Here is a 26,223-nt window from a genome sequence, read left to right as displayed (position 1 = left end):
GTATCTTCTCCCAGACAGCCAGCACCAGAACAAGAGGACACAGTCTCAGGCTGCGCCAGGGGAAATTCAGGCTGGAGGTTAGGAGGAAGTTTTACACAGAGAGAGTGATTGCCCATTGGAATGGACCGCCCGGGGAGGTGGTGGAGTCGCCGTCACTGGAGGTGTTCAGGAGGAGACTTGACAGGGTGCTTGGTTACATGGGTTAGTTGATTAGGTGGTGTTGGATGACATGTTGGACGTGATGATCTTGAAGGTCTCTTCCAACCTGGTTTATTCTATTCTATTCTATTCTAATAAGCATGAAGATGTAATTTTCATATCATACTTTACAGAATGAAATGAAGACATAAGCCAAGTCCTGAACCTTCTAAGCTAACAGGACAAAAATGTGTATGATGTATCGCCATAGCAGTATCAGCTAAACATCCCTCAGTCCCCCAGCAGTTAGCTTGGAACCTGCTTATGCACAGTGCTAGCACACTGAGCTGTGACCTCTACCTCTTTGGGCAGAGTCCAAGGGCATGAGACTGAACACACCCAAGTGCCGGGTTCTGCACATTGGCCACAACAACCCCATGCAGTGCTACAGGCTGGGGTCATAGTGGCTGCAGAGCAGCCAGGCAGAAAGGGACCTGGGGGTGCTGGTTGATGGTAAGCTGAACATGAGCCTGCAGTGTGCCCAAGCAGCCAGGAAGGCCTATGGCATCCTGGCCTGGATCAGGAACAGTGTGGCCAGCAGGAGCAGGGAGGTCATTCTGCCCCTGTACACTGCACTGGTTAGGCCACACCTCGAGTCCTGTGTCCAGTTCTGGGCTCCTCAGTTTAGGAAGGAGGTTGACTTGCTGGAGCGTGTCCAGAGAAGGGATAAGTTGGTGAGGGGCTTGGAACACAAGCCCTATGAGGATAGACTGAGGGAGCTGGGGTTGCTTAGCCTGTAGAAGAGGAGGCTCAGGGGTAACCTTATTGCTGTCTACAACTACCTGAAGGGAGGTTGTAGACAGGTGGATGTTGGTCTCTTCTCCCAGGCAACCAGTACCAGAACAAGAGGACACAGTCTCAAGCTGCACCAGGGGAGGTTTAGGCTGGAGGTTAGGAGGAAGTTTTACAGAGAGAGAGTGATTGCCCATTGGAATGTGCTGCCCAGGGAGGTGGTGGAGTCACCATCATTGGAGGTGTTCAGGAGGAGACTTGATGGGGTGCTTGGTTGCATGGTTTAGTTGATTAGGTGGTGTTGGATGATAGGTTGGACATGATGATCTTGAAGGTCTCTTCCAACCTGGTCTATTCTACTCCTATTCTATTCTATTCTATTCTATTCTATTCTATTCTATTCTATTCTATTCTATTCTATTCTATTCTATTCTATTCTATTCTAAATCTACAACTTTCAGGCTGAGGTGAGAGTTCTCTGTTGTATTTCTATCCATACCATGTTAGCATTTCTACAGCAACCTGGGTAATATGTCTGATTTCGTGTGGATAATCAAGCCAGATGCAACATTCCAGTATCTGAAGGGGGCCTACAGGAAGGCTGGGGAAGGACTTCTCAGTATCTCAGGTAGTGATAGGACTAAGGGGAATGGAATGAATGGAATGGAATGAAGCTAGAGGTGGGGAGATTCAGGCTAGATGTGATGAGGAGGTTCTTCACCATGAGAGTGGTGAAACCCTGGAATGGGTTGTCCAGGGAGGTGGTCGAGGCCCCGTCCCTGGAGGTGTTTAAGAGCAGGCTGGATGAGGCTCTGTCCAGCCTGATCTAGTGTGGGGTGTCCCTGCCCATGGCAAGGGGGTTGGAACTAGATGATCCGTGTGGTCCCTTCCAACCCTGAATGAAACTATGAAACTATGAAACATCAGCTCAGAGCAAGGTATCATGAGACAATAATTATGAAAATACCTCCTCAGAAACACTGTTAATGAAAGGTGAATACCTAGCTAAAATGTGTCCTGGTAAGTGTCTGAGACAACTGGAATTCTGCCAGCTTTCAAAAGGAACAAGTTTTTGCCCTTTCTGGGAGCTGCTGCTACTCAGCAGGCTGACCGAATAACGTAGTATGTCAGTTCCATTATACTTCAGTATCCGCTTCAAAATTAGGTTCAGATCAGCATAAAACATAAGGGTTTTGCAAGAAGTTAAGTCTGGTTCCAAACCAAAGCAACCACAGATTACTTTCCTACAGGACTGAAAAGCTCAGCCAAAAGCAAGTTTAGCTCCTCTTCACTGCTTGATGATTTCTGGTAGGCAAGCCTTATTCCGTAGCATCCCAGCTAAGAAGACTCCTCTTGCTGGTTTTTAACCACTTCCACCAGCCAAGGATGAGAAGGCCAGGAGTCACACCAGGACAAGAGAGCAAGGTCAGGAAAGAAGCTGAAGACGATGGCCATAGTACAAGACTGGATGAGGGTCAGGAAAACGTAGAAACCAGCAAGAGCCACAAGGAAAGTGTAGGAGGAGACTTGGAAGTTATATGGAGACTGTACAAAAGAAGAGATTGGCAATACGTGGGCTACAGGGGCAGAAGGCAGAAAAACATGCCACATTGTCACACTATTTCTTTTCTTGATACTCATCTCACTCCTGGCTGAAGCACTGGAACTTCAGGAAACCAAGTCAAGGGAGTCGTACAAGTGTTCTCTTCTGCCCGTTCTCAATTAAAACCAAAGCCAAACAACAGCAACAAAAACTTGCACGCAAAGTGCACACAAAGAACCAAAATGCACACAAAGAACCTTCACAGCACGTGAAGCAGCAGCAACTCGTAGAAGAAGGCAATCCCAGGCACAAATCCAGGCTGGGGCAGGGACTGGCTGGAAAGCAGCCCTCAGGAGAGAGACTTGGGGGTGCTGGTGGAGGAGAAGCTCAACAGGAGCTCTCAGTGTGCACTTGCAGCCCGCAAAGCCAATCAGATCCTGGGCTGCATCAGGAGAACTGTGGCCAGCAGGTCAAGGGAGGTGATTCTCCCCCTCTACTCAGCTCTGCTGAGACCCCACCTGAAGCACTGCATCCTGTTCTGGAGCCCCTATTCCAAGAGGGATCTGGAGGTGCTGGAAGGTGTCCAGAGAAGGGCCACAAGAATGATCAGAGGGCTGGAGCACCTCTCCTGTGAGGACAGACTGAAGGAGTTGGGGCTGTTCAGTCTGGAGAAGAGAAGGCTCCAAGGTGACCTAATTGTGGCCTTCCAGTATCTGAAGGGGGCCTACAGGAAGGCTGGGGAGGGACTTCCCAGGATCTCAGGGAGTGATAGGACTAGGGGGAATGGAATGAAGCTGGAGGTGAGGAGGAAGTTCTTCACCAGGAGAGTGGTGAAGCCCTGGAATGGGTTGTCCAGGGAGGTGGTTGGGGCCCCGTCCCTGGAGGTGTTTAAGACCAGGCTGGATGATGTTCTGGCCAGCCTGATCCAGTGTGAGGCGTCCCTGCCCACGGCAGGGGGGTTGGAACTAGATGATCCTTGTGATCCCTTCCAACGCTTACTGATACTATGATACTAAGAACTGAAGGCAAGTCAGACTACATATTGATTATATCAGGGCCCCAGCTTCATTTGTTGCAATTCCTGTGGAATGGTGTTGTGTGATCATGGTCTAGATAGGCAGCACCTTGACCACAGACATAAGTTTCATGCTTATTATGGTTATTTCTCTTGCTCCAAGCAGTCACACACTTTGTGGTTTGACTTAACAGCAGGGGGAAGAGACAGTATTTGATTAATAGGGTGCTCAATAACCAGTAAGGTTAGTGGTCTGGGTACATTTCTTCACCCTTGGCATGACTCATGTTCCACAGCCACAAATAGAATAGAATAAATAGGGAATAGGAATAGAATAGAATAAGGAATAGGAATAGGAATAGGAATAGGGAAGGGAAGGGAAGGGAAGGGAAGGGAAGGGAAGGGAAGGGAAGGGAAGGGAAGGGAAGGGAAGGGAAGGGAAGGGAAGGGAAGGGAAGGGAAGGGAAGGGAAGGGAAGGGAAGGGAAGGGAAGGGAAGGGAAGGGAAGGGAAGGGAAGGGAAGGGAAGGGAAGGGAAGGGAAGGGAAGGGAAGGGAAGGGAAGGGAAGGGAAGGGAAGAATAGGACCAGGTTGGAAGAGACCTTCAAGATCACCGCGTCCAACCCATCAACCAATCCAACCCACCTAAACAACTAAACCATGGCACCAAGCACCCCATCAAGTCTCCTCCTGAACACCTCCAATCAGAGGCTTGGAGCAGTAACCAGCACAGAATTCAGTCACATCTGAAGCTCAGACTATGGAGCACAAGGAAGGTCCAAGCAAGAGCAGCAAGGGATGGAGTAGCACACACATTGGACTATGGAATAGCTGGAGCCTTTACTCTCAGTGTAATACACCAAGGTTAAACAAAGTGCACGGATACTGTTCTGTGGTTGAATCAAGCCAGCCAGACCCAGCCTGCTGAAAGAAAGAAAAATAAAGTCCAGGCAGGAAGAAAAAAAGCTCAGACTGATCTTCCACATGAATATTCTTTTCTTCTTGTGTTTTTTTTTTTTCCTTCACAAAAATATGGGGTGTTTTTTTTGGTCCCAAACTCTCCACCCATCTTTTTATAGCTGTACAACATTTTAAGATTAAGTTAAATGTTCATTTGCTTCAGTTAACATTTTCTGCGTGACTGAACGTGAGGCATTAGCCAAGACAAACCAAAACATGACAACAACAAACATCTCTTTAAAACAGATACAGTAACGAAGCAAAAGAATGCTCCTTTTGGAATTAATCTCATCAATACAACCAAAACCTCCTTCAAACAACCCTTGGGAAAAAAATAAAGCATCAAGGATAGTTGTACATGCTCACTGGTTAACTTCAGCAAAAGTTTCCTAAATTCCTGAAATAGAATTAACCAGGTTGGAAGAGACCTCTGAGATCATAAAGTCCAACCTAGCATCTAACACCATCTAATCAACTAAACCATGGCACCAAGGGACTCATCCAGTCTCTTCCTAAACACCTCCAGTGATGGGGACTCCACCACCTCCCTGGGCAGCACATTCCAGTGGCCAATCACTCTTTCTGTGAGGAATTTCTTCCTGACATCCAGCCTGAACCTCCCCTGGTGCAGCTTGAGACTGTGTCCTCTTGTTCTGGGGGTGGCTGCCTGGGAGAAGAGACCAACCCCCACCTGGCTACATCCTCCCTTCAGGTAGCTGTAGAGAGCAAGAAGGTTTCCCCTGAGCCTCCTCTTCTCCAGGCTAAGCAACCCCAGCTCCCTCAGCCTCTCCTCACAGGACTTGTGCACCAAACCCCACCCCAGCTTTGTTGCCCTTCTCTGGACACCTTCCAGCAACTCAACATCTTTCCTAACCTGAGGGGCCCAGAACTGGACACAGCAATCAAGGTGTGGCCTAATCAGTGCTGAGTACAGGCTTCCAGACAGGATGACATTGAGGTAGACTGATTATTACATCCTACTTATGTCAAGATACTAGGGTCAATCTCTCACCCAGTTTCTCCTCACAGAATCCATGCAATGCTTTATTGTATGTAATAAGAACTAGGGGCTTACCTTTCAAGCCAAAGGCAGTAAAGCTGTGCTTCTGCCTTCTTCCTGAACACCAATCTAATTCTGTAAGAAGTATGCCATCTACTGATGCACTGCTTACTATACCATTCTTCAAGCACCTGTACACAACCACTTCAGACCAATCTTACCTTTGTTAGCTGAAAATAAGAACATCATTCCATGAATTCACCAGAAATGACAGTGCTCTAGCAGCCAGTGAAATGTGTTTTATTTTAAGCCACTGCTAAAACGAGAACAAGTTTAGTGCAACCTGGAGGTCATCATGATCTGAAAACTGAGCATTGTTAAGTTACTAAAATGGCAAAACTTATCACCATTGTACAGTACACCACCTTCATATTCATTGAGTACAGTTACATAAACATTTAGAGTTATTCAAACTGCTTTTGGTATACAACTGCATCACTAACTGGAGCTGTGGATTACTGTAACACTGCACAAATAAGCAGCAGTTCCAGCAAATTATAATACATTTTAGTATTAAATACTATTCAGACAGTACAACAGAACAAAGGCCCTCTACACCTCTAACTCCAGCTATACATCAGGAATGTACAAAGATGGTACAAAATAAAGTGACTACAGTGGCTGGGCTCTGTTCTCCCTTCTTCAGAGCTCAAGTAAAAGTAAATGCTCGACAGCAGTGGCTCTGGCTGAAAAGCCAAAAATTCTTCCAGCAGAATCACTCCTGGATCTTGTCTTTGCAAATCAACTGTGTCAAACTAAGGGGGGGGTTCCATGCTGGTGACAGTGTTTACTACTTACTGTGTTCCCATCTCCAACAACAACGTGGCTCTTCGCAGAAAAGGTCCCAGACAAAGTTACCTTAGCAAATGCAACTTTGAAAACCTGAATCCGTTTTTGAGAGACCTGAATCGGTCTCGGAATGTGTGTGGCTGGGTTTGGGGTTTTGTTTTTTGGTGTTGCCCACTGAATAGTTAAGGAAAATGAAAAATCAGTTTGCAAGACATTTCCCCTTTATGTTTTCATTAGCTTTCATTAGCTTTCTTCGCTCTACTGCTTAAGTGCTCACCGAGTAACAAGATTTTCTTTGTTAGTGACAAGAAAATTCCTCTATGGAAGGCTAAGAACTGAAGAATTAGGCTGTTCAAAAAGATGACCAAAATCCTCAGAAAAAGAAGTTGTCTGTCTGTTACTTGTAACACAGCTATGTGAGAGACTAACATACAAATCCTCTGATACATCATTAATGTCATAGAAGTATCTGCATACAAAAAAGCCTCAGTACGAAATTTAGCAATTGGAACTTGGTTAGAAAGCTTCAGGAAATCTTGCTGAAGAATTATGCATGAACTTATGCTCAGCTACCCACTCTGTCCTTCTACCAGAAGTTACCAGATCTATAGTAGTCAACAAAAGGGAACATCTATTTGCACCTCAATGATTTCAGAGCAGACTGAGTTAAATCTGATAAAGGTGGCTATGAAGCCAGAGTGTATTAAGAGGCTGCTTGGGCAGGTCACAATTTTCCTCTTGGCCATGGAACACCTGGTTGATGCCAGCAATTTGTTTGCTTTGTCTGCAGCAGGGTATTCCAGAACAGATTTTTGCAGAACATCAGTGCTCTCAGTCCTATTGTGAATACAGCACACATACAAGTGGGAAGAAGAGCTATACTGGCACGGCAGGCATCCTGACTGCCACGCCTGAGACTGGCTCCTCCAAGCTACTATCATAGACGAGGACTTTTTTTCACCAATATTGCAATGGCCTGAACACAGCAGTAAATACACGTTAGGTGTGGGTGGACAATACCAATTATGGACTGAATAAACATACCATGTGCACAGTATCACAAAGCACAGCACAGCTATTTTGACTTTCACCTCCAAGCCTTTGAAATGCTGACAATTACTTGAACATTCATCAGCTGCATTTCACTTCACGCGTCTGCATTCTCTCTGTCTCCTTTCACAAGAGGAATGAAATGAAGAGTGTTGCATCTTTGGATTTTTCAGATGTTTTCCAGAAGCCAACCAACCAAAGACTTGTTTAGAACTTGATCTCCATCCGATGCCTTCTCTAGCATTTCACAATATCTCAGCACTGCTTGCAAGAGATCTCCGACTTTCCAATCTCTTTCTTGCGCTCTTCTGGAAAGCTAAGGGGAGACAGGGGAACACAAAACACAGTATGTACATAGAATTACATAGAATAAACCAGGTTGGAAGAGACCTTCAAGATCATCACGTCAAACCCATCAACTAATCCAACCCACCTAAACAACTAACCCATGGCACCAAGCACCCCATCAAGTCTCCTCCTGAACACCTCCAATGATGGTGACTCCACCACCTCCCCAGGCAGCCCATTCCAATGGGCAATCACTCTCTCTGTATAGAACTTCTTCCTAACATCCAGCCTAAACCTCCCCTGGCACAGCCTGAGACTGTGTCCTCTTGTTCTGGTGCTGGCTGCCTGGGAGAAGAGACCATCATCCGCCAGTCTACAGCCTCTCTTCAGGTAGTTGTAGAGAGCAAGAAGGTCACCCCTGAGTCTCCTCTTCTCCAGGCTAAGCAATCCCAGCTCCCTCAGCCTCTCCTCATAGGGCTTGTGTTCCAAGCCCCTCACCAACTTCATTGCCCTTCTCTGGACTCGTTCCAGCAAGTCAACCTCCTTCCTAAACTGAGGGGCCCAGAACTGGACACAGGACTCGAGGTGTGGCCTAACCAGTGCAGTGTACAGGGGCAGAATGACCTCCCTGCTCCTGCTGGCCACACTGTTCCTGATCCAGGCCAGGATGCCATTGGCCCTCTTGGCCACCTGGGCACACTGCAGGTTCATGTTCAGCCTACCATCAACCCAGCACCGCCAGGTCCCTCTCTGCCTGGCTGCTCTCCAGCCACTCTGACCCCAGCCTGTAGCTCTGCATGGGGTTGTTGTGGCCAATGTGCAGAACCCAGCACTTGGATGTGTTCAATCTCCTGCCCTTGGACTCTGCCCATCTGTCCAGCCTGTCAAGGTCCCTCTGCAGAGCCTCTAAACCCTCCAGCAGATCAACTCCTGCCCCCAGCTTGGTGTCGTCAGCAAATTTACTGATGATGGACTCAATGCCCTCATCCAGATCATCAATGAAGATGTTAAAGAGCATGGGGCCCAGCACTGATCCTTGGGGCACACCACTACTGACTGGCCACCAGCTGGATGTGGCACCTGTAATGGGTTGGGGCAGACCCCCTCCCCACCACGCGCAGAAATAACGACTCAAACGGATTGCAAAAGTGATGGAAAGTTTAAATAGAACAGTGAGTGCGTGCAGAGACCTAGAAACACAGTGACAAGGAGAGCCCCAAAACAGACCCAGAGAGATCCCATTCCCACCTGAGGGTGCACCCAAACCCCCAGGGCTCCTCCTTCCCCCCCCCACTGCTAGGCTAGTCTCAGCTGGCCAGATCTGAGGCTGCCCATCCCCCCGTGGCCTTGGGCCTAGCCACGCCCATGGCCAGGAGATCTCTCCCCCAGTTACCAGGTGGCAAGGAGGAAGGAAAGAGGAAGTGCCAGACCCCGCCGTGAAACTTACAGTGGTGCAAGGGATCATGGTAGGAAATAACCTAATTTCCTGTGTCCACCCACTGGGCTGGACTTCTGGACACAGGAAACACCCCTGTAGCAGAGGACGCCCAGCCCAAACTACGACAGGCACCATTCACTACCACTCTCTGGGCTCGGCCATCCAGCCAGTTCCTAACCCAATGCAGTGTGCTCCTGTCCAAGCCATGGGCTGACAGCTTGGCCAGGAGTTTGCTATGGGGGATGGTGTCAAAGGCCTTGCTGAAGTCCAGGTAGACCACATCCACAGGCCTCCCCACATCCACCAGGCAGTCACCTGATCATAGAAGGAGATCAGGTTGGTCAGGCAGGACCTGCCCTTCCTAAATCCATGCTGGCTGGGCCTGATCCCTTGGCCATCCTGTAAGTGCTGTGTGATTTTGACCAGCACATCCTGATGAACAGTTACAGAAGTCAGCCTTGAAACATTAGCTCAGAAGAGATCAGTTGTAATGAGTTAATCGTTACTCCCACGTCTAGAAAAACAAACACATCTGCAACCATCAGGCACTGCAGGGCAGTTTTCACAAACTCTCTTCTGGATGGAGTGATATTTTCAAATGATGTGGTGCCACAGGTATGAGGGCTGTGGTTCATCAAGACTGCAGAAAACAGGAAATCCTGAACACAAGATTAAGACACTCACCACTCCTCCCAGGCCATTAACACACATATAAAAAGACAAAACTCAGACTTAATAAAAGGATGTGGATTTTCCTTTCACAACATATAGTGAGTGTGGTTTGGGTGGCACAGATGCTACCCTCAATGAAAACAGTGTCTTCAGAGTGAGGAAATTATAACATCTTAGGGAAGAGGAAGAGAGGGGGGTTAAGCTAAACTATGACTTGGGAGCAGAGATCAGTGTAGCTGAACACATTTTTTTCACTCAGGGTCCAGATGAAAAAAAATCTTCCTTAGCTTATGTGTCAAGCTCAGCTACATATGAAAGAAACTCTACCCTAAGACAATGAGGAATTATCCAGTTTGTGCAGGCATAGAAAAACCTCAACAACCAGCTGAACATCAGCCAGCAGTGTGCCCAGGTGGCCAAGAAGGCCAATGGTGTCCTGGTCTGTATCAGAAATAGTGTGGCCAGCAGGAGCAGGGAGGTCATTCTGCCCCTGTACACGGCACTGGTTAGGCCACACCTTGAGTCGTGTGTCCAGTTCTGGGCCCCTCAATTTAAGACGGATATTGAGATGCTTGAACATGTCCAGAGAACGGCAACGAGGCTGGAGAGAGGTCTAGAGAACAAGCCCTATGAGGAAAGGCTGAGGGAGCTGGGATTGTTTAGCCTGGAGAAGAGGAGGCTCAGGGGTGACCTTCTTGCTGCCTACAACTACCTGAAAGGAGGTTGTAGCCAGGGTGGGGGTTGGTCTCCTCTCCCAGGCAACCAGCACCAGAACAAGAGGACACAGTCTCAAACTGTGCCAGGGGAAGTTTAGGCTTGAGGTGAGGAGAAGGTTCCTCACAGAAAGAGTTATCAGCTTTGGAATGTGCTGCCCAGGGAGGTGGTGGAGTCACCATCCCTGGAGATATTCAAAAAGGGATTTGACATGGCACCTGTAGCCATGGATTAGTTAGTCAAGAGGTGTTGGGTCACAGGTTGAACTTGATGGTCTCTGAGGTCTTTTCCAACCTTATTGCTTCTATGATTCTATGAAAATCCAGCACCTACACAAATAAACTTTATTCCCTGTAGCTTTCTGACAACTGTCCAAGCTGCATGCAGCAAACACAATTCAGACACTTAATCTACTTAGTCATTGGAACTGTAGAATTTTATTGCCTTTTATGGTCCCTACCACAACATTTTATATATTGAGTTTAAAGAAAAAAACCAAATCATAAACAGCATTCAGTGAAACACATTCCACAGCTACACAATTAAAATTTCATAATGTTGTTTTTATTTCCTAGAGACCTGTCAGACTGCAACATGAATTTTGATTAGAAAATGAAAAGGGAGATTATCTTTCTCTGCTTCTTCACCTAGGTGATGCTCCAAGTATCATAGTATCAGTCAGGGTTGGAAGGGACCACAAGGATCATCTAGTTCCAACGCCCCTGCCACGGGCAGGGACACCCCACACTAGATCAGGCTGGGCAGAGCCTGAAATTCAGTATTCCTAAGGTTGGAAGAGACCTCAAAGATCATTGAGTCCAACCTGTCACCACAGACCTCATGACTAGAGTAGGGAGGACACTACTGCCCACTGAAGGCTTGAACTCACAACCTTCCCATCAACAGTCTGATACGCTACCAACTGAGCCACCTCAGGGGGTCATCCAGCCCGGGCTTAAACACCTCCAGGGACAGGGCCTCAATCACCTCCCTGGACAACCCATTCCAGGGCTTCACCACTCCCATGGGGAAGAACTTCCTCCTCACATCCAGCCTCAATCTGCCCACCTCCAGCTTCATTCCATTCCCCCTAGTCCTATCACTACCTGAGAGCCTGACAAGTCCCTCCCCAGCCTTCCTGTAGGCCCCCTTCATATACTGCAAGGCCACAATTAGGTCACCTCAGAGCCTTCTCTTCTCCAGACTGAACAGCCCCAACTCCTTCAGTCTGGCCTCATAGGAGAGGTGCTCCAGCCCTCTGATCATTCTTGTGGCCCTTCTCTGCACACCTTCCAGCACCTCCAGATCCCTCTTGTAATAGGGGCTCCAGAACTGGATGCAGTACTCCAGGTACCAGAAGGCAGGTGTGAGAGACTAAAAGCTTGTCTCTCCTGGAGTGACTCAACAAAGATAAAAATCACTTGCTGCTTGTCCAGACAATAGCTGATGTGTGTTGGGCAGAGCCACTGGAAGGACTCTTGGAAGGTGCAAAGATAACATCGATCACTGGATCACAGCTGGCCTCACAACAATGGACCAAGGCCACCCTTGGGAATATGCACAAAACAAGGCTTAGACTGGATGTTAGAAATTCTACAGAGAAAGAGTGATTGGCCATTGGAATGTGCTGCCCAGGGAGGTGGTGGAGTCACCGTCACTGGAGGTTTAAGAAGTGACTGGACGAGGCAATTACTGCCATGGTTTAATTGATTAGATGGTGTTGGGTGATAGGTTGGACTCAATGATCTTAAAGGTCTATTGTAGTCTATTTCTGTGAATTTTTCAAACAGAGCACAGGAATTAAGAGTTTTATAGTCTACAACAGGCAACATTGTTGGTTTATAAAAGAATGGTCTTTATTCTTAGGCCACAGGAAAGTCTGCCTAACATCCAAAGGCCTTCTTCAGCAAATACAGCACAAAACTTCAGTCCTTTATTAGAATAAACCTTTATTAGAATAAACCAAACCAGGTTGGAAGAGACCTTCAAGATCATCGTGTCCAACCCATCAACCAATCCAACCCACCCAAACAGCTAACCCATGGCACCAAGCACCCTGTCAAGTCTCCTTCTGAACACCTTCAATGACGGCGACTCCACCACCTCCCCGGGCAACCCATTCCAATGGGCAATCACTCTTTCTGTATAGAACTTCTTCCTAACATCCAACCTAAACCTCCCCTGGCGCAGCCTGAGACTGTGTCCTCTTGTTCTGGTACTGGTTGCCTGGGAGAAGAGACCATCATCAGCCTGTCTACAACCTCCCTTCAGGTAGTTGTAGAGAGTGATAAGGTCACCCCTGAGTCTCCTCTTCTCCAGGCTAAGCAGCCCCAGCTCCCTCAGCCTCTCCTCATAGGGCTTGTGTTCCAAACCCCTCACCAACTTTGTTGCTCTTCTCTGGACTCGTTCCAGCAAGTCAACATCCTTCCTAAACTGAGGGGCCCAGAACTGGACACAGGACTCGAGGTGTGGCCTAACCAGTGCAGTGTACAGGGGCAGAATGACCTCCCTGCTCCTGCTGGCCACACTGTTCTTGATGCAGAAGAGAGAAGAACAAAGAACATCCCACCATGGTAAGACAATGGAGCTGACATCCAGCTTCACCTATGTGTCTGTTTTAATTTAGTGTTCCAAGTTAAATCCCACTGTTTCTTTAGCTGACTGATCCATTTTTTGCTGTCAGATAAGTAAAAATTTGGAGTTTGCTCAAACCAGACACAAGGAATGCTAAAACAGCTAGATAAGGTCTAGTTAAAAATTGAATACATGCAGTTTTTCAATGCAAGCATTTGCATATCCATGTTGTCAGGCTTCTCCAAAAAATTAAAGAACTATCTATTCTTATTTATTGTTGTCTTTTTTTCTAGCTCCCAACAAATGTGTCTTGTTTCATACATATGTATTTAACTTTCCTGCCTTGCTGAGCATAACATATACCCAGCTGCAGCAAGTAATGTCCTGCCTGATACATGCTACGAGTATTTCACACAGTCACATCAGTTGAGTTGCTGGAATGTGTCCAGAGAAGGGCAACAAAGCTGGGGAGGGGTTTGGAGCACAGCCCTGTGAGGAGAGGCTGAGGGAGCTGGGTTACTTAGCCCAGAGAAGAGGAGGCTCAGAGGAGACCTTATTGCTCTCTACAGCTACCTGAAGGGAGGTTGTAGCCAGGTGGGGGTTGGTCTCTTCTCCCAGGCAACCAGCACCAGAACAAGAGGACACAGTCTCAAGCTGCACCAGGGCAAGTTTAGGCTGGATGTTAGGAAGAAGTTCTTCACAGAAGGAGTGATTGGCTATTGGAATGGGCTTGCCAGGGAGGTGGTGGAGTCACCATCCCTGGAGGTGTTTAGGAAGAAACTGGATGAGTCCCTTGGTGCCATAGTTTAGTTAATTAGATGGTGCTGGGTGATAGGCTGGACTCAGTGATCTTGAAGGTCTTTTCCAACCTGGTTAATTCTACTCTATTCTATTCCAATTCTATTCTAGTGAACTAATTCTTAGAAGACGTGAGGAAGGGGGGGAAAAAGGCATCTTAATACATTTTAGAAGCTTATTGAAAAGAATACTTAAAAACCAGAATACTATCCCCACTAAATTATCAGTCACTATCAGTTGGACACAAGTCCTATGAGGAGAGACTGAGGGAGCTGGGGTTGCTCAGCCTGGAGAAGAGGAGACTCAGGAGTGACCTTATCACTCTCTACAACTACCTGAAGGGAGGTTGTAGACAGGCAGATGTTGGTCTCCTCTCCCAGGCAGCCAGTACCAGAACAAGAGGACACAGTCTCAGGCTGCACCAGGGGAGGTTCAGGTTGGAAGAAGTTCTATACAGAGAGAGTGATTGGCCATTGGAATGGGCTGCCTGGGGAGGTGGTGGAGTCGCCATCATTGGAGGTGTTCAGGAGGAGACTTGGTGGGGTGCTTGGTGCCATGGGTTAGTTGTTTAGGTGGGTTGGATTGGTTGATGGGTTGGACACGATGATCTTGAAGGTCTCTTCCAACCTGGTTTGGTTTATTCTAAAAACTAGTTTATTTCCCATGTAACTTAGAGAACTCACCGAAGTACCTATGAGATGACCAAAACCCTCTAGCTGCTAAGAGATCAGCATCATGAGTTGCCATCCCTGGAGGTGTTAAAAAAGGGATGTGGCACTTGGAGCCATGGTTTAGTTGTCAGGAGGTGTTTGGTGACAGGTTGGATTTGATGATCTCTGAGGTATTATTTTCCAACCTTATTGATTCTATCATAAGGTGACTTTATTTTTCTGCTGGGCTGCAGTGCCCTCTGGTGGTGCTTGTCCAGCTTTACAAGCGACAGAATTGCACATTACTGCTTCTCATTTAAGGCCCTCAGTTCAGATCAGAGATCATAGAATCAATAAGGTTGGATTTCAATCGACAAACAAATAGGATGGAATAAAACCAGGTAATCCTTTCCTGCCCTTTGGGGGAGTGGGAGGTGTGTGTGAAGTAAACAGGATTTCAATTCATTTTAATATACCTGCATTTGGAGAACTAAAACTTTAATCCATAAAACTAAGCCAAATCAATTAACTATTGGAACATTTTCTGAACACTGTGACTAATGCTTGCCTGAAGGTCTTATGTATTCTCTTTAGGTGTCAACTGCCAACTTGCTATCAATTTATGACCGAAGTGCCAAGTAGAAGAGGAGTATAATTTTTAAGGAGTGCATACATAATAAGACACTGCAGCACCAGAACAAGAAGACACAGTCTCAAGCTGTGCCAGGAGAGGTTTAGGCTGGATGTTAGGAAGAAGTTCTTCATGGAAGGATGATTGCCTATTGGAATGTGCTGCCCAGGGAGGTGGTGGAGTCACCATCCCTGGAGGTGTTTAGGAAGAGACTGGATGGGGCACTTGGTGCCATGGTTTAGTTGATTAGATGGTGTTGGATGATAGGTTGGACTTGATGATCTCAAAGGTCTTTTCCAACCTGGTTAATTCTATTCTATTCTATTCTATTCTATTCTATTCTATTCTATTCTATTCTATTCTATTCTATTCTATTCTATTCTATTCTGTTCTATTCTATTTTCCAGAGTGCTTTTCTCAGTATATTGTCTTAAGACATTTAAAAGTGGTGTTCAGATACACAGTCAGCTAATAATAGCTTTTTTGTGTGTCCACAGGCATTGGCTTACAACTGTGGCAATATAAATTTGAAACACACTAAGTCAGCTCTGGCAGAAGAATGAGATACTTGAGGGAAAACTAAAAAGAAAAGAAAAGGCATTGGCCATCTATTTTTGGTCTTACATGTTATGTTACAGTGTAGGATTCAGGTCTGTCTCATTTACATCTGCACACAAACAAGACTGTTATTAGCACTTTCACAGGTGCTACTCTGCCTGAGTAACTGCGACCCTGCAATCTGCATATGACAAGCATGAAAGATGGGGTAGATCTTCAAAGGGCGGCAGAATAACTCAAGAGGGCAGAATGTGTGTAGTCACTAAACCCACCTAATTCGCACCAACAGAGCTTCAGAGAACACTGGGCCAGGCATGTCAGAAGAAGTGAAGCGGGTTACAGTATCACAGTATCGCCAAGGTTGGAAGAGACATCAAGGATCATCGAGCCCAGCCTGTCACCACAGACCTCATGACTAGACCATGGCACCAAGTGCCACGTCCAATCTCCTCTTGAACACCTCCAGGGACAGTGATTCCACCACCTCCCTAGTCAGCCCATTCCAATGACTAACGACTCTCTCAGTGAAGAACTTTCTCCTCACCCCCAGCCTAAACTTCCCCTGGCGCAGCTTGAGACTGTGTCCTCTTGTTCTCCTGCTGTTTGCCTGGGAGAAGAGACCAACTCCTTCCTGGCTACAACCTCCCTTCAGGTAGTTGTAGAGGGCAATGAGGTCTCCCCTGAGCCTCCTCTTCTCCAGGCTAAACAATCCCAGCTCCCTCAGCCTCTCCTCATAGGGCTTGTGTTCAAGGCCTCTCCCCAGCCTCGTTGCCCTTCTCTGGACACATTCAAGTGTCTCAATGTCCTTCTTAAACTGAGGGGCCCAGAACTGAACATAGGACTCAAGGTGTGGCCTAACCAATGCAGAGTACAGGGGCACAATGACTTCCCTGCTCCTGCTGGCCACACCACTCCTAATACAGGCCAGGATGCCATTGGCTTTGTTGGCCACCTGGGCACACTGCTGGCTCAAGTGTTAAGACACTTATAAACCATACCAGCAAGGAACATACAAATGTAGGGATGAAACCAAACAGTATCAAATAAAAACAGAAACAGAAAAAAGTATTCTCCAACAGCCTTCCAGTTTATGAAAGCATGAAGTCCACTAAGTGTCAGAATTAAAGTACAACAAGGGCAACAAGGCTGGTGAGAGGCCATGAGCCCAAGCCCTATGAGGAGAGGCTGAGGGAGCTGGGGTTGTTTAGCCTGGAGAAGAGAAGGCTCAGGGGTAACCTCATTGCCCTCTACAACTACCTGAAGAAAGGGAGGTTGTAGGCTGGTGGGGGTTGGTCTCTTCTCCCAGGCAACCAGCACCAGAACAAGAGGACACAGTCTCAAGCTGCACCAGGGGAAGTTTAGGCTGGAGGTGAGGAGAAAGCTCTTCATCAAGAGAGTCATTCGTCATTGGAATGTGCTGCCCAGGGAGGTGGTGGAGTCACCATCCCTGGAGGTGTTCAAGAGGGGATTGGACGTGGCACTTGGTGCCATGATCTAGTCATGAGGTCCGTGGTGAGAAGTTGGACTCGATGATCTTTGAGGTCTCTTCCAACTTTGGTGATACTGTGATACAAAGCATATTTCTGAAAGAATTGTAAATCAAACATACCAGCCTCCAGAAAAAGAGCACTGGGGGTATTTTTCAACATGCAAAAACACCCCACATTTCCCCATTTTGTGGGCTATTTTAACTAACAATGTAAGACTTCCTGCTCTCAAGATCAGATACACATATCACACAGCTTACATAGACAAAAGAGGATGATCAGAGGGCTGGAGAAGCTCTCCTATGAGGACAGTTTGAAGGAGTTGGGGCTGTTCAGTCTGCAGAAGAGAAGGCTCCAAGGTGACCTCATTGTGGCCTTCCAGTATCTGAAGGGAGCCTACAAGAAGGCTAGAGAGGGACTTCTTAGGATCTCAGGTAGTGATAGGACTAGGGGGAATGGAATGAAGCCGGAGGTGGGGAGATTCAGGCTGGATGCAAGGAGGAGGTTCTTCACCATGAGAATGGAAGCCAGGAAGCCAGGTATTTCATCCCATAATACCCTGCTGCACTATAAGATCTCAGCAGGGGTCCTGGCAATCTCTCTTTATTCCCACGCCACCACCCGCTAACTTGGGGGAGATGTCTCCCGGCCATTTGGGCCTGGCTAGGCCCAAGGCAGGGGGAATGTGCAGTCTCAGATCTGGCCAGCTGCGATTAGCCTAGCAGTGGAGTTGGGGGGGAGGGGAGAAAGAGCCCTGGGGGTTATGGGTGTACCCCCAAGTGGGGATGGGATGTTTCTGGGTGTGCTTTTGGGCAGTGACTGGGTGGAAGGCAGCCCTGAGGAGAGATAGTTGGGGGTGCTGGTGGACAAGAATCTCAACATGAGCTTTCAGTGTGCACTTGCAGCCCAGAAAGCCAATCAAATCCTGGGCTGCATCAAGAGAAGTGTGGCCAGCAGGTCAAGGGAGGGGATTCTCCCCCTCTACTCAGCTCTGGTGAGGCCCCACCTGGAGTACTGCATCCAGTTCTGGAGCCCCTATTCCAAGAAGGATCTGGAGGTGCTGGAAGGTGTCCAGAGAAGGGCCACGAGGATGATCAGAGGGCTGGAGCACCTCTCCTATGAGGACAGACTGAAGGAGTTGGGGCTGTTCAGTCTGCAGAAGAGAAGGCTCCAAGGTGACCTCATTGTGGCCTTCCAGTATCTGAAGGGGGCCTACAGGAAGGCTGGGGAGGGACTTCTCAGGCTCTCAGGTAGTGATAGGACTAGGAGGAATGGAATGAAGCTGGAGGTGGGGAGATTCAGGCTGGAGGTGAGGAGGAAGTTCTTCACCATGAGAGTGGTGAAGCCCTGGAATGGGTTGTCCAGGGAGGTGGTTGGGGCGCCGTCCCTGGAGGTGTTTAAGACCAGGCTGGATGAGGCTCTGGCCAGCCTGATCTAGTGTGGGGTGTCCCTGCTCATGGCAGGGGGGTTGGAACTAGATGATCCTTGTGGTCCCTTCCAACCCTGACTGATACTATGATACTATGATCTCTTTTGTCACTGTCCTTCTGGCTCTCTGTAAACATTCACCGCTTTCCATTCAAACCTTTCACCACTTTTGCAATCCGTTTGTCTGAGTCATTATTTTTGCCCGTGGTGGGGAGGGGGTCGGCCCTAACTCATCACAGTATACTGACTGCCATCTCCCAGTCACTCCTGTTTTCTCATGAAATGATGAGTTGAGCTCTGGGAAACATCATGTTTAAGACTCCATGCTAAATTACAGAACTGGGAAAAAAGTGCAATTGCCAGCAAAAAAAAACAACCAAGGCAGGGCATATTCAATTACAAATTAACTTGCAAGACCTTGGCCTTGCAAGACCTTAAGTTCTCAGAGGGATTCAATTTATGGACAATTAAATATGCCATATGAAAAATGCTTTTCAAATCTTTTTCACTTAAACAAAGCTGCAGTTGTAACCTTGTGTGAGTAAAAGAAGGAAAATGACTCAGTTTTGATCAACACTGCTTTATGCATGGTATATGCATAGGCTAAACAGGCTGTTCCATTTTGACTTCTCAGGATTCAAATAATGATTTTCCTCAACAGTGAATACCTCCTTATTAGAGTGACAAATAAAGCATCACAGCAAATGGAAATCGATCAAGTCCTTCCCCTTCCCTCTACCCATCAAACCAAGTACTTACAGTAACAAACTCCCTTGTAGCAGCGTCGCGGAAGTGAAGATCAGACACCTCTGTTTCAGAAGCTGCTAGCCACTGGAGAACTGCTCTGAGCTGGGGGTCCACTAGATTTGGTTCCAGATCAACATTCACTATTGCTAAAGTCTTCCGTATTTGCTCCACACCTAACATTGAAAAGAGAATCATCAGGTCTATAGCTTCAATTTGCTTCCAAAAGTCTCCATAGCCCAATGCTTAGTCTGTATCAAAACCTCAACTGAGTGCACACAAAAAGAAAGTCACACTGGCCTGAAGTGTTTCTGTACTTTCACACAAGGAAGTACAGTTCATCCCACTTACAACTGTATGCAAACATAGGTGGGTATTAGAAAACATCTATCTTCCATGTATATTCCAAATGACAAACAATTTATCACAGCCTTTCAACCAGCACCAGAACAAGAGGACACAGCCTCAAGCTGTGCCAGGGGAGGTTTAGGTTGGATGGTAGGAAGAAGTTCTTCAGAGAAAGAGTGATTGCCCGTTGGAATGGGTTGTCCAGCGAGGTGGTGGAGTCACCATCACTGGAGGTATTTAAGAGGAGACTGGATGAGGCATTTGGTGTCATGGTTTAGTTGATTAGTATCATAGTATCAGTCAGGGAAGGAAGGGACCACAAGAATCATCGAGTTCCAACCACCCTGCCATGGCCAGGGACACCCCACACTACATCAGGCTGGCCAGAGCCTCATCCATCCTGCTCTTAAACACCTCCAGGGATGGGGCCTCAACCACCTCCCCAGACAACCCACTCCAGGGCTTCACCACTCTCATGGGGAAGTACCTCCTCCTCAAATCCAGCCTGAATCTCCCCACCTCCAGCTTCATTCCATTCCCCCTAGTCCTATCACTACCTGAGATCCTGAGAAGTCCCTCCATGGTGTTGGGTGATAGGTTGGACTTAATGATCTTGAAGGTCTTTTCCAACCTGGTCAACTCAGCTCAATTCAGCTCAGCTCAGCACAGCTCAGCTCAATTCAATTCAATTCAATCCTATCCAATCCTACCCTATAACAATTCTTCATCTTTCACTTCCATTCCCTTTCCTTTTCTCTTCTCCAATCTTGGCTGTTATTGCTTTGCATGGGAGATAACAGTGCTTCTGGCTGTCCTTCTGGCTAACCCACTGCTCTCTCTCAGCTTCAATCTCTCTTGGTACAGCAGGGGGCACCTGGCCCAAACTGCTACAAGGGAGGTCTAAGAGGTGTGGGGGGGTGGGCAGAGGAGCAGCTTCCCCTATTTTGTTTTGACCAGGGGGGTTTCTGTGTTGTTTGCTAATTGCCAACATCTGTATAATATTGTAAATCCTGTATATTTTGTACATATTCATTGCATTCCATTGTAGAGTGTAGTTTTTGCTTGTAAATACAGCTTCATTTGCTTCTAACTGAGTTAGTCTGGCTAAAGTTAATAGAACAGGACAGAATAGAATAAACCAGGTTGGAAGAGACCTTCAAGATCATCATGTCCAACCTATCATCCAACACCACCTAATCAACTAAACCATGCAACCAAGCACCCTGTCAAGACTCCTCCTGAACACCTCCAGTGATGGTGACTCCACCACCTCCCTGGGCAGCCCATTCCAATGGGCAATCACTCTCTCTGTGTAAAACTTCCTCCTAACCTCCAGCCTAAACCTCCCCCAGCGCAGCTTGAGAGAGTGCCCTCTTGTTCTGGTGCTGGCTGCCTGGGAGAAGAGACCAACAACCGCCTGTCTACAACATCCCTTAAGGCAGTTGTAGAGAGCAGTAAGTGCTGGGGGAAATTTCAACCCAACACAAAGCTCTATTACACTTTCTCTATCATCAGCTCATCCTTAAACCAGCTGTTCTCATTTGAAGTAACCTTTGGCACTCCAGTCAGACTAGAACCAAAGCAGAGCTTCTACAAACTAGAAGCTGTAACATGACTCTGGATAAAACCCAGTTTTTTTATTTCACTAAGAAGAGAGTATAGGAAATATATTGAATTAAAATTTTTTCCCATTGTTTCTATGACTCCTCTCCCAGGGTTAATATGGCCAGTTTAAAGAACTGTTTATCTCAAACAGAGCCATGCACGTACATTGCCACAGCTCCTTAGCAAGTATTTTACACAGAAGTTATTCTATGCATATAAATTCACACTTTCAACAAGCTGATCAGAGTTCACTACTTTACATTAAGTACATGTGTGAGCATCAGGGACTAGGCATTTCCCAAAAGCTGTACATCTCAGTGCATGAAGAGGTGTATGCAGGGCATTACCGTATGAATATATTCTGATGGGTTTGATGGGTGAACCACTAGATGGATAAGGAACTGGCTTGATGGCCACACCCAAAGAGTGGCTGTCAATGGCTCCATGTCTCAGTGGAGACCAGGGACAAGCAGAGTCCCTCAGGGATCAGTCCTGGCACCAGGCTTGGTCAACATCTTTGTGGGTGACATGGACAGTGGCATTGAGTGCACCCTCAGCAAGTTTGCTGATGACACCAAGCTGTGTGGTGCAGCAGACACGCTGGAGGGAAGGGAGGCCATCCAGAGGGACCTTGACAGGCTGGAGAGGTAGGCACCAGCCAACCTCATGAGGTTCAACAAGACCAAGGGCAGGGTCCTGCATCTGGGTGGAGGCAATCCCAGGCACAAATGCAGGCTGGGCAGTGACTGGCTGGAAAGCAGCCCTCAGGAGAGAGACTTGGGGGTGCTGGTGGAGGAGAAGCTCAACAGGAGCTCTCAGTGTGCACTTGCAGCCCAGAAAGCAAATCAGATCCTGGGCTGCATCAGGAGAAGTGTGGCCAGCAGGTCAGGGGAGGTGATTCTCCCCCTCTACTCAGCTCTGGGGAGAGAGTACTGTGTCCAGTTCTGGAGCCCCTATTCCAAGAGGGATCTGGAGGTGCTCGAAGGTGTCCAGAGAAGGGCCACGAGGATGATCTGCTGGAGGACAGACTGAAGGAGTTGGGGTTGTTCAGTCTGGAGAAGAGAAAGCTCCAAGGTGACCTCATTGTGGCCTTCCAGTATCTGAAGGGGGCCTACAGGAAGGCTGGGGAGGGACTTCTCAGGATCTCAGGGAGTGATAGGACTAGGGGGAATGGAATGAAGCTGGAGGTGGGGAGATTAAGGTTGGAGGTGAGGAGGAAGTTCTTCACCATGAGAGTGGTGAAACCCTGGAATGGGTTGTCCAGGGAGGTGGTTGAGGCCCCATCCCTGGAGGTGTTTAAGAGCAGGCTGGATGAGGCTGTGGCCAGCCTGATCTAGTGTGGGGTGCCCCTGCCCATGGCAGGGGGATTGGAACTAGATGATCCTTGTGGTCCCTTCCAACCCTGACTGATACTATGACACTTGACAGACAATGCTATGGCATGTGATGAACAGAGATAAGAAGGTGTTCACTTTGTTTTGCAGACTACAGAAGAAAAGAATAAAGGAAACAACTCATGCAGAGTGCAGAGGTCAAGAACAGCAGTATATGCCAGCCTTGATATTACCTTCTAGAGCTCCTTTGGAGTCTTCATCTTTATCTTCTGTTCCATCACTGTATTGCAAAACAAAAAGTTAATACAATCCAATATATGCACGATCAATGCAGTCAATCCTAAGACTTTAATGAAGGTTAAAGGTCAAGAAGATCATAAAATAATGAAGAAATTATCATGAAAAGAAGCTTTGCTTCTAGCACCAGTTCAGGTTGGAAACAGATTTATCATCAGCTTCACAAGATTCACTTTGGGGGGAAAGAAGAGAGAAACAAGAGAAGGGCATTAAAAAGAAGGATTGTAACATGAAGATGTTTGAAAGCAAGAAGAAAACTTACTGATTTTAATTAAGGAGGGTGGTTTAGTTTTGTGAAAAGATTGAGGCATCTCATGTCAGAGGTATGAACAGCTATAGATTAGTCAAAGCTGTAATTCACAGTAGCTCTACAAAAATCCAAAACACCAAGCAATTTTGAGAATTTCCACAAGCTAAAGGAATGCACAGAAACCCTGTAGGGAGCAAGCTCTAATTTGCATGACAAAGTAAACCTAAAGACTCGGTAAAATGGCAAGCAAGGACATGCACGAAAGGGACCTTTCATTTTGCAAGCAGGAAAAGCATTTAGGAGTTTAGCACAGCAAAATGTAACCATTCAAGTATGGATTAATTCATGATAAAAAAATCATATTGTGATTAAGGGAGGAAGAGTGTGAATAATGCATCAGCATAAAAAAATGCACCATGTATTGATTTTCCAAAATGATGATTTCATGCATTAATTATGAGGAACCCATCTGATTTATATTTCTCAACTCAACTAACCTGTCTGATGTTGGAAAGGATAAATTCTCCTCATACATATCCCCTTCTAAACCAAGACTGCTCCAGCTACTGCTGTTACCATTACTGCCAGGAGAAGAAGAGAACACAGCTGAACTAGAAAAGAACAATAGCTCAAACTAGAACCTTCAATTTGCTTAGAGCTGTTTTGTCAAGACATTTAATGCAAGAGCACTGAAATCTCCCAAGCCGGTTTGCTGTATGAGAGTGCAAACATGACTGTCAGTGCTATTCAGAGCAGCAATGTGCACAGTAATGCAAAACTGGTTAAGTTTCAGCAGCAGGTGAAAGTATTCATTTGTACTCATTAATTTTCCAGATCAGTGCTAGCAGTAATTTTGTCCTCAAGTCTAAGCACATTGCTTGTTATTTATACGAGCTCAGCAATTTCATTGCAATTACTCACAGGAATATGGATTACAGCTGTAATGTTTGCTCAAGGACTAGCTAAAAAGTTCATAAAATTATACACTGTGAAGATAACCACACAAATAAAATCCTTCCAGCTCATTCCAAAAATCCAATGATTATCTTCAACCGCCAGATGAGAAGGAATTCTTGTAGCAACAAGAGGAGAACTTAATTCTGAATGCTGTCCTAAAAGTTGATCTCTTTAAAATGTAGGGGGTTTATAGATCAGTGAAGACAATGCTAAAAAGATTACTTCACATGAACATACTGCATTTATTCTATAACTACATTCCAGCCAATGAGAAGAAGTGAAAAAACTGAGCATGACCTTACACTGGTACATTTCAGGCATTATAATTAGCACAGTTTGTTAAGCCTGTGCTTATGTACAAGACTGAGTTATTGATCTGATTACATCACTCTTCCCCGGCTTCAGACCTCCTCCAGAGCACATCTGGAACCCTTCCAAGAACACAATTTCAAGATGACCAGCAAGCCCTTGAGAAAGCTAGATTGTCTGCTAGAGATGGTATGACAAGCCAGGAAGTAACCTTCAGAGAAAACTCCTGCAAGATGCTTTCTTCACCTAAGCTCTTTGTGACCGGAAAGCTTCTTTTCCACTTATTCCACACAGTAACAACAGCTTAGCAAAGCCTGCAAATAGGATCAGACCCTAACAGGAAATACAAAATAAAAAGTTGCAGGTAATTCACTCAGCAGATTGTTGCTTATTTAAACCATAGGTGCAAAGAATAATCAAAGAGTTCTCTCATGCAAAACCAACAAACAAACAAAACCCCACAACCAAAACACGTAAAGAAAGAAAGAAAGAGCAGAAGCTTCCAAAGCAAACAATGCCATTTGCACAGGGAATGAAAATCTGAGCTTGAGAACATTTCTCCAGCTACTGTGTGAGAGTGTCACACTGTATATGAAATGTGAAATTTGGGTTGAACTACATGTATAGAAAAGATTAATACAGCCTATCAATATCAATACTTTGCACTCAAACAGCCTCCTTCAGTGAAAGTCATAGATGAATAACATAAGAGGAAATAAAAGCTGCTTCACCTCTTGGACTGAAGTATTTACAATCTAACAGAAGGCTCTCAAATGTACCATTATTCTGATTAGGAAAGGGATTAATTAACATTACAGAGGTCAGACTTGGTCTGAAACAATCACATGTATTAAACCATATGATTACAACCCACAGCAATGGATGAGACTTTTTTTGCCAACTTAAAACAAAATGTTGCTTTAAGAGGACAAAACAAAAGACTTGACAGTCCTGCAACCACAATGCAAGCAATGAACTGACAAAGATATTACAATGCTTCAACAAGGCTTAAAGTAGCTCTTCAACATGCACCAGAAGAGGAATTACAAGAAAAGCTTTTAACGTATAGAGGAGACCTTATTGCTGTCTACAACTCCCTGAAGGGAGGGTGTAGACAGGTGGGGTTGGTCTCTTCTCCCAGGCAAACAGCACTAGAACAAGAGGACACAGTCTCAAGCTTCACCAGGGGAGGTTTAGGTTGGATGTTAGGAAGAAGTTCTTCCCAGAAAGAGTGATTGGCCATTGGAATGTGCTACCCAGGGAGGTGGTGGGACTGGATGGGGTGCTTGGTGCCGGGGTTTAGTTGATTAGATAGTGTTGGGTGATAAGGTTGGACTTAATCATCTCAAAGGTCTTTTCCAACCTGGTTAATTCTATTCTACTTCTACTCTATTCTACTTCTACTCTACTTCGACTTCTATTCTACTCTACTTCTACTTCTATTCTATTCTACTCTACTCTATTCCTATTTCTATTCTATTCTACTTCTACTCTATTTCTCCTTCTATTCTATTCTACTTCTACTCTATTCTACTTCTACTCTATTCTATTCTACTTCTACTCTATTTCTCCTTCTATTCTACTTCTACTCTATTTCTCCTTCTATTCTATTCTACTTCTACTCTACTCTACTTCTATTCTACTTCTACTCTATTCTATTCTACTTCTACTCTATTCTACTCCTACTCTATTCTACTTCTACTCTATTTCTCCTTCTATTCTACTCTACTTCTACTCTATTCTACTCCTACTCTATTCTACTTCTACTCTATTTCTCCTTCTATTCTATTCTACT

The 26,223-nt window shown here is 46.2% G+C and overlaps 1 protein-coding gene across 4 annotated transcripts in view; it reads right to left on the bottom strand.

Annotated features, from left to right (window-relative positions):
- Positions 1-5,731: 5,731 nt before the first annotated feature.
- Positions 5,732-26,223, bottom strand: part of AKAP11 (A-kinase anchoring protein 11) — a 51,748-nt gene continuing 31,256 nt past the window's right edge. For 2 of the 4 annotated variants that reach the window (XM_068166502.1, XM_068166503.1), the window contains exons 8-11: positions 23,660-23,773; positions 22,849-22,895; positions 19,344-19,504; positions 5,732-7,662 (exon numbers count right to left, since the gene is read on the bottom strand). In XM_068166502.1, the coding sequence (XP_068022603.1) occupies positions 7,516-7,662; positions 19,344-19,504; positions 22,849-22,895; positions 23,660-23,773 (469 nt within the window). In that variant the 3' untranslated portion in view covers positions 5,732-7,515. The remainder of the gene's footprint in view (positions 7,663-19,343; positions 19,505-22,848; positions 22,896-23,659; positions 23,774-26,223) is intronic. The other 2 variants (XM_068166504.1, XM_068166505.1) reach the window with 2 other exon arrangements.

Source organism: Melanerpes formicivorus, unplaced genomic scaffold, assembly GCF_026170545.1.
Source record: "Melanerpes formicivorus ecotype bairdi unplaced genomic scaffold, bMelFor1.0.p_v2 SCAF_101, whole genome shotgun sequence".
Classification (NCBI taxonomy): domain Eukaryota; kingdom Metazoa; phylum Chordata; class Aves; order Piciformes; family Picidae; genus Melanerpes; species Melanerpes formicivorus.
Note: the sequence above shows the minus strand (reverse complement) of the source record. Positions and strands in the feature narration are given on the sequence as shown.